The sequence below is a fragment of the Bubalus bubalis genome, chromosome 7 (assembly GCF_019923935.1).
Source record: "Bubalus bubalis isolate 160015118507 breed Murrah chromosome 7, NDDB_SH_1, whole genome shotgun sequence".
Taxonomy (NCBI): Eukaryota; Metazoa; Chordata; class Mammalia; order Artiodactyla; family Bovidae; genus Bubalus; species Bubalus bubalis.
The window spans coordinates 34,143,829-34,159,449 of NC_059163.1; the positions used below are offsets into that span (position 1 = coordinate 34,143,829).

The following is a 15,621-nucleotide window of genomic DNA, read 5'->3' on the forward strand; positions in this document are numbered from 1 at the left end:
TATGTTTATAGTCTTTTTCTGGACTGTTTGGGAGCAAGACACATACATGTTATTATGTATGAGTGTGCAGACATGATATAAGACAAGAACATAATCACTCTTCAGTGATCCAAGTCAGAAAATCACCGTTAATATGACATTAGTCTCCTTCATTGAGTCCATGCAGATTTCATCAGGAGTTTAATCAGTATTCCTTTTTCTCTCTGGTCAGGATCCATTCTAGGATCATGGGTTGTTTAGATTTCATGTCCCTTTGGTTTCCTTAAGGTATAGTTCTTTAGGCTTCTTCTTTCCTGACCTTGATGCTTTTTAAAGAGTACAAGCTTTTCATTCTTTAGCATGACCTTCAACCTGAGTCTGTCTGACACTCCATGATCAGATGTGAGCCATGCATATTTGACAGAAATGATGCTTTTGTGCATCATGTTAGGAGGTATATAGTGATGACTCCAGAGAAGGCAATGGCACCCCACTCCAGTACTCTTTTGCCTGGAAAATTCCATGGATGGAGGAGCCTGGCAGGCTGCAGTCCATGGGGTCACGAAGAGTCAGAAATGACTAAGCGACTTCACTTTCACTTTTCACTTTATGCATTGGAGAAGCAAATGGCAACCCACTCCAGTGTTCTTGCCTGGAGAATCCCAGGGATGGTGGAGCCTGGTGGGCTGCCATCTATGGGGTTGCACAGAGTTGGACACGACTGAAGTGACTTAGCAGCAGCAGCAGCGCTGACCTATCTTCTACTGATGATTTTAATCTTCATCACCTGTTCAAGATACTGTCTTCCAGCTTTCTCCACTTAGATAGGGTTTTTCTCTGTGGTGAAAAGTGAAAGTGAAGTCTCTCAGTCGTATCCGACTCTTTGCGACCCCGTGGACTGCAGCCTGCCAGGCTCCTCCATCCGTCAATGGGATTTTCCAGGCAAGAGTACTGGAGTGGGGTGCCATTGCCTTCTCCAGGGGATCTTCCCGACCCAGGGATCAAACCCAGGTCTCCCGCATTGCAGGCAGACGCTTTACCGTCTGAGCCACCAGGGAAGCCCTTCTCTTTGGTAATTCGTAAGTATTTTGTGGAATGATATTGTGATACTATTTTAATAACTTGTCCTTTTCAAACTTCTACACCAATATTCATATCTTTTGAAAAATCCCACCTGAATTCACTAATGATGGTACCAGATTACTATTTTATATTTTCCTAATTCTTTCTCTGTTAGTTGGTTTGCATGTTAAACATTTATTCATTATTCATTTATTTATATTATTACAGACTATTACTAGGTTCCTATTTTATTCAGTGGTTTGTAATCTTTATCATTTGTTGTCGTACTCAACTTGTGCCAGATTTGGCTAGGAGGAAGCATCCTTTCAGCTGGTCCTTGTGATCTTTTTTTGTGTTTCTATCTTTTTTTTTTAATACTTTTATTTTCTAGCATAAGGTGTTCCAGACTTTTTTCCCTGTCTCTACTCTGGAATCAAGTTATTTCTCCAAAGGAACCTGGTGGAGGGATGACATTTAGAAACTTAGATCTGGGTACCAGGTGTGCTCATTGTTACTGGGATATTACTGCTTCTAGGCTCTCAGCGGACTGAGATAGGCAATAGATACACACACATATATGTACACTGTACATACATAAGCATCTATGTCTATTTTTGTATTTATTCAGGCAGTCTCTGGCTCTACTGCTCTTTGGTTTCATTGTGCTTCACGGATTTTGCATTTTTTGCAAATTGAAGTTTTATGGCAACTCCATATCAAACAAGTCTATTGGCAACATTTTTCCAGTGGCGTTTGTTCACTTAGTGTATCTGTGTCACATTTTGATAATTCATGCGATATTTCATTATTATTATGGTGATCCATGATCAGTGGTCTTTGTTACTATTGTAAAAAATTCTGACTTACTGAGGACTCAGGATGATGTTTAACATTTTTTTAGCAATAGGTATTTAAAATGCATTGACTTTTTTTAGATATAACACTTTTACAGACTTAACAGACTACATTATAGTGTAAACATAATGTATTGGGAAACAAATATAGTGTATTGGGAAACAAATATTGGGGAAAAATAGTGTAAACATAATGTATTGGGAAACAAAAAATTCATGTGACTCATTTTATTGCCAAATTTGTTTTTTTGCAGTGGCTCAGTGGTAAAGAATCCACATGCCAATGCAGAAGATGCAAGAGATGATGGTCCAGTCCCTTGGTCGGGGAGATCCCCTAGAGAAGGAAATGGCAACCCACTCCAGTACTCTTGCCTGGAGAATTCCATGGACAGAGGAGCCTGATGGGCTATAGTCCATGGAGTTGCAAAGAGTTGGACAGGACTGAGTCACTAAGCATGCACTCACTGGAAGCACACTTTCAATATCTCTGAGGTGTGTCTGTATTTAAAAACCATGCATGCACATCAGTACCTCCAACTCCAGTCCAACACATTTGACTTTTCCTTTTCCATTTTAATAAACCCTTTCTCAAAGATACTGAGAAGCCTGACTCCCATTATCTTCAGTATGTTTGCTCATTTGCTTTGCTCCTTCTCTGGCCCCAACAGCTGCCTCCAAGGCAAACTGCTTTAGTAAATTTCCAAGAAATACTAGATTTCTACTTGTTCTAGTAGGAATTACATGGGAGACTGGATTTTTCTTTTTGGTAATAGCTTTATTATGATAGGTCTTCCCTTGTGGCTTTATTAAGATAGGGCTCCCTTATTAAGATATACTTCACATACCATACAGTTAATCCATTTATAGTATATATAATTCAGTAATTTATAAGTATCACCACAGTAGATTTGGACTCCCCTGATGGCTCAGTGGTAAAGAATCTGCCTGTGGATGTAGGAGATGCAGGAAATGCGAGTTTGATCCCTGGGTCAGGAATTTCCCCCAGAGAAGGAAATGGCAACCCATTCCAGTATTCTTGCCTGGGAAATCCCATGGACAGAGGAGCCTGATGGGCTACAGTCCATAAGGTTGTAAAGACGTGGGCATGACTGAGCATACATGCCAAAAAAAAAAAAAAAGGCAAAAAAAACAGTAAATATTAGAACATTTTCATGATCCCCAAAAAGAAGCCTTGTACTCTTTAGCTGGGAATAAAATGAAAGCTTAGACCTGCTTTTCAGGAAATGTATGCTATATAAAAATTGTATTAAAAATCTCTGGTGGTTCATTGTATGTTCAGTGTTACAGTTTCAGATTGATGCATAACTTACTATCCAAATCTTAGTGCCTTAGTTTAACGATTTATCTCTCATAGTTCTGTGGGGTGACTTAGCTGGGCGATTCTCATTTTGGCTCTTTCATACATTTATAGTTAGATGCAAGCCACTGGGGCTGGAGTCATTTGAAAGATCAGCTGGGCTGGAAGTCCACTGATTTACTTATATATTTGGTACTCAGCTAGGGTGGCTGAAATAACTGAGGGTTGGCCAAGCATCTCTTTTCCTCCACTTGGCCTTTCCACATGATTGTTTTGGGTTTCCTCACAGCACGGCAGTCTTGGGATAGTCAGTCTTCATAATGGTGACTGTCTTTCCCCAGACTGAAGTTCCAAGAGATCCAGGTGGAACCTGAATGTCTCCTGAGGAATTAGCCTTCAAAGTCCCAGAATGTCACTTTTGCTGCATTTCATTAGTCAAGCAACTCACTGAGGCCAGTGGAGTTTCAAGGAGAAGACAATTAAACTTTGCTTGTTGATAAAGGAAAATAATTAATGACTGCTATGTTCAGATGCTATTTGCCACACTAAAACTGAGAACCCTTGACCTAATTGTCACTCTGCCAACTAAATTCAGTACACTTGCGTTGTTTTAGAACTTTAAGAATCATAGATTGCATTATTAACTCAGCAGTTGTTCATAATCACACCCAGCAATTTTATCCACCTAGTGGTTTATTTCACTTGAAGTCCACAAGCAATTTAAAACCTGTTTGTTTTTTTTACTTGTAACCATTATCCTCCTAAGATATAATCATTGTAACAAAACCTGTACACATGTTATTCTGGTTTCATTAGCCTTTTCTGTCTCAGCAGTGGAAAGCAAAGGGAGTAATAAAATGTATTGTTGGGTTGAATTTTTTTTTTTTTAATATTTATTCTCAAGTTGACCTAGTATATACTTTAACTCAACATGAAATTAGGAGCCATTGCTCATGATATTTCTTTTGTAATTTACAGATGATTTAAGAGGAGAAATATCTGATTCAACACCAGAGAGCAAAATGCATCACAAATTAGGTAAGATTATTTTTCCCTTAATATTTTCATATTATTATAAAACCTCTTTTTCTAAATATAGTTTAACTTTTTTTCAAGTTGGGGAATATTATTTGGATTAATTGTCAGGTAATGTAAAACTTCATATTTCATTTCATTAATTCATGATAAATCATCACATGCCATAGATTCTTTATTGTCCATTTATAAATCTTGTAATCCACTCACTCATTGCCCAGTAGTAGGGAGCTGATCTTACCTAATGTAAGAAGCTAGGGTAGAGAATTCTATAAAATGTAACTTCTGGGTAGATGGCATCTATGACAACTTCTCTCATTTTTTTCCAGCTCACACCTAAACAAAACAGTAACTAGGATAAGTAAGCCAGGAGTAAGGAACCCATGGAGAGGCCCACTTGGGGATTAAGATTCATGTGACCTCTCATGTTTGCAGAATTGGAGTGGTTTTTTATTTTTCTCCCTAGTTAAGGCTTCTGCATTTATACTTGATGAGAACCTATAGGGATGAAGCTTTCTCTAATTGCTTCCACTAGAGCCTCACATCTTGTCAGTTAGTATTTTGTGGGTCCATGTGAAGAGCGACTGCTGTAGCTCTCAGTGTTTAATGCTTAGCTTCCTAGGTGGTGCAGTGGTGAAGAATCCACTGCAGAAGAATCCATCTGCCAATGCAGATGTCACAAAAGATGAAGCTTCTATCGCCCAGTTGGGAAGATCCCCTGAAGTAGGAAATGTCAATCCACTCCAGTATTCTTGCCTGGGAAATGTCATGGACAGAGCAGCCTGGTGGGCTGCAGTCCATGAGGTCACAGTCAGACACAACTAAGTGCATGCATGCACACACACACACTTGCTTGACTTGGAGTGGAATGTGCTGTGAGTCAGAGTAGGCAAAGAGAAATAAAAATGTCCCTGAGAGGGTCTGCAGCAACACAAGAGAGAAAAATCAACAGTAGACAAATTCTAGTAAGCCAAAACCTTTGTAGATAAATAACAGTTTTAACAATGAAGGAAATATGAGTATTTTCAGAAATTTAGTTATATTACAGAAGGCTTTCTGGTTGGTAAAGCATAATTTCTCAGTTTAAAAAATCAGTACATCAACTGATAAATAAAGATGAATACTGTTGAGTGCCAAATTAGTAGCTGGTGTTGACATGGAGGAAATTTATCAGAACAGAAATACAAAAGAGATTGAAACCATGAGGAAAAAATAGGCAAGGGAAATAACATGGAGACAACATATAAAAAATGCAAATAATAGAATTTTCAGAAAAAAGAAAAATTAAAATATTACTTAAAACTTTCCTGGAATAAAGATAGGCTTGATCTGCAATTTGAGAGAGTTTATCAGCTGGCAGTAAAAAGTAATGAAGAATATACACCTCTAGACAGAATTGAATAAAATTCCTAAAATTTCAAGGATAGAGGAAAGCTTCCAGACAGAAGTTACATATAAAGGAGGAAAAGAAAAAAAAGACTAGCATTATTCATCTGTGTAACTCTGGAAAAATAAAATAGCCTACTTTCAGAAATGTATTACAGTCCATGTTATAACTAGCCAAGATATCTTTCCTTCTGATAACTGAATCTGTTTTGCACATAATGCAAGATTGTCATCCTCCATGGAAAATAGCCATGTAAGGTTATTTAACCAAGTAGCATATAAATCTGGGGAAGGCAATGGCACCCCACTCCAGTACTCTTGCCTGGAAAATCCCATGGATGGAGGAGCCTGGTGGGCTGCGGTCCATGGGGTCGCTAATAGTCGGACACGGCTGAGCACCTTCCCTTTCACTTTTCACTTTCATGCATTGGAGAAGGAAATGGCAACCCATTCCAGTGTTCTTGCCTGGAGAATCCCAGGGACAGGGGAGCCTAGTGGGCTGCCGTCTATGGGATCGCATAGAGTCAGACACGACTGAAGTGACTTAGCAGCAGCAGCAGCAGCATATAAATCAGGACTGAATTCAAAGAGAGGAGAGAATTAGGAATGATTCTCAACATATGGTTAAATTTAAATAATGTATACATTTTCTGTTGCCATGTACCAAATTACTACAGATTTAGTGGTTCAGACAATATGTTTGTTATCCTGTGGTTTCCATGGGACAGGAGTTCAGGTACAAATTAGCTGGGTTCTTTGTTAAAGGGTTTCACAGGCTTCAGTCAAAAGTGTCAGCCTGGACCATGGTCTTATCTGAGCTCAAGATCCTCTTTCAAGCTCATGTGGTTGTTAGGAGAATTCAGGTCCTTGGAATTGTAGGGCTGAGATACCTGTTTTCTTGGTGTCTGTGAGCCATGGGCCTCTACTCTTAATTTCTAGGGGTCCTGCAGTTCGTTGCCACATGATTCTTTTCATAGACTCTTTTCTCAGTGTGGCAGCTTGCCTCTTCAAAGTGAGCAAGGAATAATTTTTCTCTGCTTCTGCTAGATAGTGTCTTATGTGTAGAACCATGATATAGTCACCGGAGTGACTTCCCATTGCTTTTGCCATATTCAGTTGAGTATATTATAGGTTCCACCTGTATCCTAGGGAAGGGGTGTCTCATTGCTCACACCTGAGGTTGTGTCTACTACTTAATGCTAGTATGATTGAGGATTTATAAGTACTAAGTAAGAATGTTTGCAATGATAGTTTGAAATTTGCACTATCTTAACAAAACTTGGTATAATGGTGAGGAGAGTAGGAGTGGCAGAGGAGTGATAAAAGTAGTCTAAACATTTTGTTTAAGAAAGAAGATAATCTTGGTAAGGAATATAGTTTTTAATATAGTCATAGAGAAATGAGTATGATTTGAATGTCAGGAAGGTAAATTAGACTGAAAAACACAGTAAAACTTTGAAATGACCAAGGTTTGGAGTATGGGGAAAGAAATGGCATTCTGACCAAACCAATGAAAAGGAGGGAAAAAAAGAATCATTGATGTAAAATAACAAGTAAATGTAAATATAAAGTAAAATGGAAGGAATAAAAAGAACCATATTTGTTATACTAAATAAACATGAATGGGTTGAATTCCTCTAGTAAGATAGAGACTAACAGATTTGGTTAAACAATACATACTGACCTATATGTTTATCAGAGATCAGATCAGATCAGTCGCTCAGTCGTATCCTACTCTTTGCGACCCCATGAATCGCAGCACGCCAGGCCTCCCTGTCCATCACCAACTCCCGGAGTTCACCCAGACTCTCGTCCATCGAGTCAGTGATGCCATCCAGCCATCTCATCCTCTGTCTTCCCCTTCTCCTCTGCCCCCAATCCCTCCCAGCATCAGAGCCTTCTCCAATGAGTCAACTCTTTGCATGAGGTGGCCAAAGTACTGGAGTTTCAGCTTCAGCATCATTCCTTCCAAAGAAATCCCAGGGCTGATCTCCTTCAGAATGGACTGGTTGGAACTCCTTGCAGTCCAAGGGACTCTCAAGAGTCTTTTCCAACACCACGGTTCAAAAGCATCAATTCTTTGGCGCTCAGCTTTCTTCACAGTCCAACTCTCACATCCATACATGACCACAGGAAAAACCATAGCCTTGACTAGACGGACCTTTGTTGGCAACATGCTATCTAGGTTGGTCATAACTTTGCTTCCAAGGAGTAAGCGTCTTTTAATTTCATGGCTGCAGTCACCATCTGCAGTGATTTTGGAGCCCAGAAAAATAAAGGCGGACACTGTTTCCACTATTTCCCCATCTATTTCCCATGAAGTGATGGGACCGGATGCCATGATCTTCGTTTTCTGAATGTTGAGCTTTAAGCCAACTTTTTCACTCTCCACTTTCACTTTCATGAAGAGGCTTTTTAGTTCCTCTTCACTTTCTGCCATAAGGGTGGTGTCATCTGCATATCTGAGGTTATTGATATTTCTCCCGGCAATCTTGATTCCAGCTTATGTTTCTTCCAGTCAAGCGTTTCTCATGATGTACTCTGCATAGAAGTTAAATAAACAGGGTGACAAAATACAGCCTTGACGTACTCCTTTTCGTATTTGGAACCAGTCTGTTGTTTCATGTCCAGTTCTAACTGTTGCTTCCTGACCTGCATATAGGTTTCTCAAGAGGCAGGTCAGGTGGTCTGGTATTCCCATCTCTTTCAGAATTTTCCACAGTTTATTGTGAGCCACACAGTCAAAGGCTTTGGCATAGTCAATAAAGCAGAAATAGCACTTAAAACAGGTTTTAATATAAAAGATTATCAAAGAATTAAGTAGAGTAATATAAACAGAAGGTAGTAGTGATGCATTTTTAATATGAGGTGAAGTGAAATTTAAAGTTAAAAATGTGAACAGAATAAAGGACTTGTAATAATAGGCAATTTATGAAGAAGATAGAAAAATCATCAACTACTGTGTACCAAACAGCCTAGCAACTAAAATGTATTAAAAAAAAAAAAAAAAAAAAAACAACGAGGACAAGCAAGGAGATTTTAAGCAATACAGTTAGAGATTTTGATAAACCACTTTCAGAATTGGAGAAATCCAGCAAACCAGAAATAAGATAGAACATAGAAAGTTGATTATATAGCCAGAAAACTTAGCATATAGAACTTTGCATTGGTCAGAGAAAATGAGTAGATAAGTGTGTATATACACAAACACACGCATATATGACTACCCCTGATTAACACATTTCCTATTGGGAACATTTGGATGGTTTTCAATTTGACTTCTGTTTTCGGTTCCTATTATAAACAGTACTACTATGAATGTTTTTGTACCTAGATCTTTGCCTATTTTTATGAATATTTTGCAAATTCATTTTCTAAAAATGAAATTTGCCACTTCAGAGTATTAGAATTATAGATATTGTCAGATTGTCTTCAGTTTATATTCCTATCAGGAATATATGAGAATTTCAGTGTACCTTTAACATATTAACCATAAATGTTACCAAATTTTTAAATCTTTGCAATCTAGTAGTTTATTGACATTTCTTTATTAGCCCAAATATGTCTTAAAATTTGTTTCTCTAGTGTTTTGTCTAGAAACATTCCTGTTCTAGAAAGTAATATCAGTCTTTTCACTGTAGACTTTCATCCAACTCAACATATGTGTATATTTTTGTCTGATGTCTTTTACAGTATTGCCCTCCAATACACCAAATGTTCGCAGAACTATGAGAACACGATCAAAACCTTTGGAATACTGGCGAGGGGAACGAATAGATTATCAGTCAAGGCCATCAGGTAAAATTTGCATTTTAACATCTCAAAATAAAAAATAATAATGATAATTGCTATAATTTATTTAGATAGGCGTTGTGCCAAGAAAGTGAAACTCGCTCAGTCGTATCTGACTCTTTGCGACCCCACGGACTGTAGCCCACCAGGGGATCTTCTTGACCTGAGGATCAAACCCAGGTCTCCCACATTGCAGGCAGAACCACCAGGGAAGCCAAGTACTGTCTTACATATTTATAACATTACCTTATTTAATCATCATTCTCCAACAGTGTGACAAGAATAGGTTCAAGTCCAGGTTTCTCTGATTACTATAGAGATGCTGATTTTTTTTTTTCTCTTTGCTAGCAATTTGAAGTGATTGTGTAGTTTTATAAAGTGTTCCCAGGTGGCTTTCCTAGTGGCTCAGATGATAAAGAATTTGCCTGCCATGCAGGAGACTCAGGTTTGATCCCTGGGTTGAGAAGATCCCCTTGAGAAGGAAATGGCAACCCACTCCAGTATTCTTGCCTAGAGAATTTGGTGGACAGAGGAGCCTGGTGGCTACAGTCCATGGGGTCACAAAGAGTTGGACATGACTGTGTGACTAACACTTAACCCAGGTGGCCTAGTGGTAAAGAATCTGCCCGCCAAAGCAGGAAACCCAAGAGATGTAGCAGGTTCAATCTCTGATTCAAGAAGATCTCTTGGAGAAGGAAATGGCAACCCACTCCAGTATTCTTGCCTGGAAAATTCCATGGACAAGAGGAGCCTAGCGAGCCACAGTCCATGGGTTAGCTAAGAGTCAGATACAACTGAGCATGGAGCACATTATTTTTATACATTCAATAAGATTTCTAATTGCATAAAATGAAACCTTAGATCAGAACATGAGAAAATTTTAACTGGCAAAGATTAAATATTCCCCATTATTATTCTCATTCTATTTTCTTGTAATATTTCTCTATAATATAGAGGATAGGAAAGAAAATAGTGTTATATTAAAGTTACTTCCTTTTTTTAAATCAATATTTCTGAGTCAAAGGACTAAACTGACATGTGGATTACTGTAAATAGTTCATCACTAATCTTTGTGTCCTTCATTTTTTGTGCCTCCACTGATGACTATTTATTTCAAGCAATAGAGATCATTCAGTTATGTTTCATCAGTGTGTCTAGATTTCGGATAGTGGTGATGGTTCAGTTGCTAAGTTGTGTCTGACTCTTGTGACCCCATGACTGTAGCCCACTAGGATCCTCTCAGGCAAGATTACTAGAGTGGGTTGCCATTTCCTTCTCCAGGGGATCTTCCTGACCCAGAATTGAACCTGGGTCTCCTGCATTGCAGGTAGATTTTTTTACTGACTGAGCCACCAGATTTAGGATAGTAGAGAGACTTAAGTGAAATTAGTTGCTATTAGTGTTACGTGAATTAGCTGTAGAGTAGTAATAATAATGTATTCTTTGCTTTGAAAAGAAATGTGCTGTATTAATGTAATGAATTTTGTTTCAAGATTTTCACTTTGCTAGGTATGATAATTTACCTTTTTTGGGGTTAAATTTCAGGAGGATTTGTGATTGGTGGAATACTGTCCCCAGACACAGTATCATCTAAAAGGAAAGCAAAAGGAAACTTGGGAAGAATCATTACAACAGCTAATAGGAAAAGAATCTGTCTTGAAAATGATGAAAGAAGTATGAACTTTTTCCTTATTTTAAATAACAGTGTTTTGAAAAATAGCTCTGTGCAGATTTTGAAATATACCTCTAAAGGCTTCAGAATATAATAGTACTTAAGGGTAAATTCTCTTTTTAATGTCTACTATTCTTTAGATTTTGAAAGTAAACTAATTTTATTCTTTTTAAAAAATCATTAATATCATAGTGTAAAACATTTCCACATGGGTAAACTGCACTGTCAAATGAAACTTACCTCTTCAATGCATCAAAGTGGTCATTGATAAACAGGAAGAAATATGCCTCTTCCGTTTTCCTTTTCAACTTGTGCTTAGCTCTATTTCATACTAGATTTTTTTTTAATGGAAAAGAGTTTTAAATAAATAGTATTTCAGTGGTACTTCTTTTGCAGAGAATAAATTCATGGTAAATCTGAATATACCTCTGGGAGATCCTCTGGAGCCAACAAGGGTAAAGGACCCAGAAACACGAGAGACTGTTCTTATGGGTAAGCTCTGAGGGTTGATTCTGAGAATGCTTAATTTAACATCTAGTAAGGACAAACTGTTTGCTTGAAGGCTGGCTTTTCTACTTTTCCTTTCTCTCCCCAGATCTTTAAGAGCCAAAGTCCAATAGCAAGTCTGATTCAAATAAGTAGCCTGTATGAGGACTACTGTGGGGGAATTGACGGTAGACAACCTCCAGGGACATATAGACCATGCATTTGTCCTCTGTGATACAAATGCTACCATCAGGAGTGTTGCCTTCTCCAGTAGGATCCAGGCCTTCTTTGATCAGGAGGACACTTGCGGACAAGGGCTGTTGAGGGGGAAAGTGAAAGTCGCTCAGTTGTGTCCGACTCTCTGCCACTCCATGGACTATCCATGGAATTCTCCAGACCAGAATACTGGAGTGGGTAGCCTTTCCCTTCTCCAGGGGATCTTCCCAACCCAGGGATCAAACCCAGGTCTCCTGCATTGGAGGCGAATTCTTTACCAGCTGAGCCACAAGAGAAGCCCAAGAATACTGGAGTGGGTAGCATATTCCTTCTCCAGCGGATCTTCCCAAGTCAGGAATTGAACTGGGGTCTCCTGCATTGCCAACTGAATTATCAGTTCTTTACCAACTGAATTATCAGGAAGCCTGTTCAGGGGGTATTGTAGCAAATTAACTGGCAGACTCCTGGATACACTCTTACTATGAGATCAGGTAGGGATTGTGGCTGGGTTTAGACGGCCTTTGGTGCTGTGTAGCAAGGACATCAGTCAGTCAAACAAATATCATGTTTAAGGCTGGCATAGGGTCCTATAAGCCTCCTCCTGCACTTAACAGGTATTAAAAATTTAGTTTCTAGGATACCATTGGAAGTCCCAAGAGATGGGCTATAGTGTGGTGGGTTTAAGTAGTGGACACTCAGCTATTTCCCAACCAGGCAATATTTACATATAGAAAATATTTAAGTGTTTTAACAACTGTCATGACTGTACTAGTGAGTACTGAGGACGATTTAGCCTAAATTAAAAGATAAATATGTCAAAGCAGAGAGACAGTGTTTACACTTAAAATTTTGACTGTGGAATAGGCTCCATTGATATCTTAAGTAGCAGAGATATTTCTATATTAAGTTGTTCATTTGGCTATAGAGGAAAAGTACAGAGAATATTTTTTTTTAGCGAAGTGTCTTAACTGAAAACATTGCTGTACTGTATTAGTAAAAAAGTTATGTTTTCAAGAATTCATCGCATTTTGTTTCTTGAGCATATATATTATCTATATCCTGTCGACTGTGGGAGTACAGTCAGAAGCTGATGATAAAAAATGTATTAATTATAGGTCTGGAAAAGTTTGTAAGTAAAAGGGAAATTTAAAAAATGATATAGTAATTTGGGAGCTACAGTTAGAACTGGTTATTTAGAGCCTCTACCTGATAAATAAAAAATATTGTTACTTAATCAGTCACAAAGGTATTTACTGGCATGATGATGATGATACATTTGTAGTGTGGCTATGTTATATTGGGCTTCCCTTGTGGCTCAGCTGGTAAAGAATCTGCTGTGCAATGCGGAAGACCTGAGTTAGAGCTTCCCTGGTAGTTCAGACGGTAAAGCGTCTGCCTACAATGCGGGAGACCCAGGTTCAATCCCTGGGTCCGGAAGATCTCCTGGAGAAGGAAATGGCAACCCACTCCAGTATTCTTGCCTGGAAAATCCCATGGTTGGAGGAACCTGGTAGGCTACAGTCCATGGGGTCACAAAGAATTGGACACGACTGAGCGACTTCATACACACACACACACACACACACACACGTTATATTGAACTTTTTAAGGATAAGGAATCTTTTCTTGTCTCTTAGCTGATTTTGTTTTTCATCTGAGTTATTATAGGGGAAATGATAATATTGCCATTGTTAATAATAAATAATAAAATATTATTAACAAAGCTTACTGAATGCTTACTTTGTACCAGTGTTTTAAATACTTTATACACATTAACTCATTTGATAATCCCAACTCTAACATAAAGAAACTATTTTTATCACATTTTATAGAAAAGAAAATGAGATGGAGGATAAGCAACTTGGCTAAGGTCATTCAGCTTGGAAGACAAAGATACGATGTGACCTTTCTAGGTCCAGAGTCAGTGCTCTTAATCATATCTATCTTTCTAGGACAGGTTTATGTTTTTATTTATGAATGTGTATAAGAGACGCAGGTTTGTTCCCTGGTTTGAGAAGATCCCCTGGAGAAGGGAATAGCAACTCACTCCAGTATTATTGTCTGGAGAATCCCGTGGACAGAAGAGCCTGGCGGGCTACTGCAGTTCACAGGGTCGCAAAAAGTTGGTTGACTGAAGCGACTTAGCATGCACGCACATGTGTGTATATGCTATATCAATGAACAATGTCATTGCTATTACTTTATACTTATTTTTTCCCTTTAGATCTTATAAGGCCACGAGATACATACCAATTTTGTGTTGAACATGATGAGTTGAAAGTATATAAAACATTGGATACACCGTTTTTTTCTAGTGGAAAATTGATATTAGGACCACTTCAAGAAAAGGGAAAGCAGCATGTAGGCTTAGATACATTGGTGAGTATATTTCTCCATATATTGATATATATGTTTTGATCTTGGCACAACTCTAAGTTATTGGACTTGATGAAGCATTAAAAATCTCTTTTCTCAGAAATGATATTCTGTTACTATAGTACATAGGTAATTTTTTAGTTTTTTTCATCTGTTTAAAGTCAGTCAACTGAAGGCTATTTAAAAGTCCTTGTTCTGTGTATAGCAGTGTAGCCTTGAGATTTAGAAGTTTAGGGAATGGCCTTAAAAGTATCTTCAAAATTGGATTTACAAACAAGTCATTAGAATTTTAGAGCTAGAGAAGATTATTGAGATTAAGTCTAAATCTCATTTCTCTAATCATGAAGTTTAGAAATAAAGAATTTAAAAGACTTCAAAATCATGTAACTGATTAACAGCAGATTGACAACTGGGAACTAGTTAATTCTATTACTTGGGGCTTCCCCGGTAGCTCAGCTAGTAAAGAATCCACCTGCAATGCAGCAGACCCCTGTTGGCTTCCTGGGTTGGGAAGATCCACTAGAGAAGGGATAGGCTACCCACTTCAGTATTCTTGAACTTGCCTGGTGGCTCAGACAGTAGAGAATCTGCCTGCAGTGTGGAAACTTGGGTTCTATCCCTGGGTTAGGAAGATCCCCTGGAGAAAAGAATGGCTACCCACTCCAGTATTCTGGCCTGGAGAATTCCATGGACAGAGGAGCCTGGCAGAGTATAGTCCATGGAGTTGCAAAGAGTGGACATGACTGAGTGACTTTCACTTTCATTGTATTACTCTATTATAGCAATGTTGGGCTTCCCTGGTGGCTCAGTGGTAAAGAATTGCTTGCAGTGCAGGAGACTGCCTGCAGTGCGAGAGACAAATTTGATCCCTGGGTCAGGAAGACCCCCTGGAGAAGGAAATGGCAACCTGCTCCAGTATTCTTGCCTGGGAAATCCCATGGACAAAGGAGCCTAGTGGGCTATAGTCCATCAGGTCATGAGAGTTGGACACAACTTAGCCACTAAACCACCACCACCACCACCACATAGTATGTAGAATCCAGATCTAAAGTATTTAAAGGTTTTCTTTAATCCAGTCTTAAAATGTTGTAGATCTCCAGGTCATATTAAAAGAGTAAAAATAACATATTAAACTAACTGAAGTAATGGATAATCCCTGTGTAATCATTAAGAAATAGTTAATAATGAAAATAAGCATTATGAAATGTCATCATTAAATTAATAGTATTAATACTATTAATAAGATATGTTTTTATTCCTTTAGAAGGAAGGAATATTGAATATCTAGTAAATATTTGAAAATGTTTAACCTGTCTAACATTCAAAGGAATCCATATTAAAAATAAGGCATACTTTATAATTATTGAGTTAGTAGAAATTATTGATATATAATTTGTAGACTTATAACTATAACCTATAAATGATTTGTAGACTTTCACTTATAA

General features: G+C 38.2%; 1 protein-coding gene across 2 annotated transcripts in view; it reads left to right on the plus strand.

Annotated features, from left to right (window-relative positions):
• The window catches only part of CENPC (centromere protein C), a 91,909-nt gene that overhangs the window by 69,988 nt on the left and 6,300 nt on the right, over positions 1 to 15,621 (plus strand). For both annotated transcript variants that reach the window (XM_044945834.1, XM_006079846.3), the window contains exons 13-17: positions 4,192 to 4,251; positions 9,328 to 9,432; positions 10,972 to 11,100; positions 11,495 to 11,590; positions 14,025 to 14,179. In XM_044945834.1, the coding sequence (XP_044801769.1) occupies positions 4,192 to 4,251; positions 9,328 to 9,432; positions 10,972 to 11,100; positions 11,495 to 11,590; positions 14,025 to 14,179 (545 nt within the window). The remainder of the gene's footprint in view (positions 1 to 4,191; positions 4,252 to 9,327; positions 9,433 to 10,971; positions 11,101 to 11,494; positions 11,591 to 14,024; positions 14,180 to 15,621) is intronic.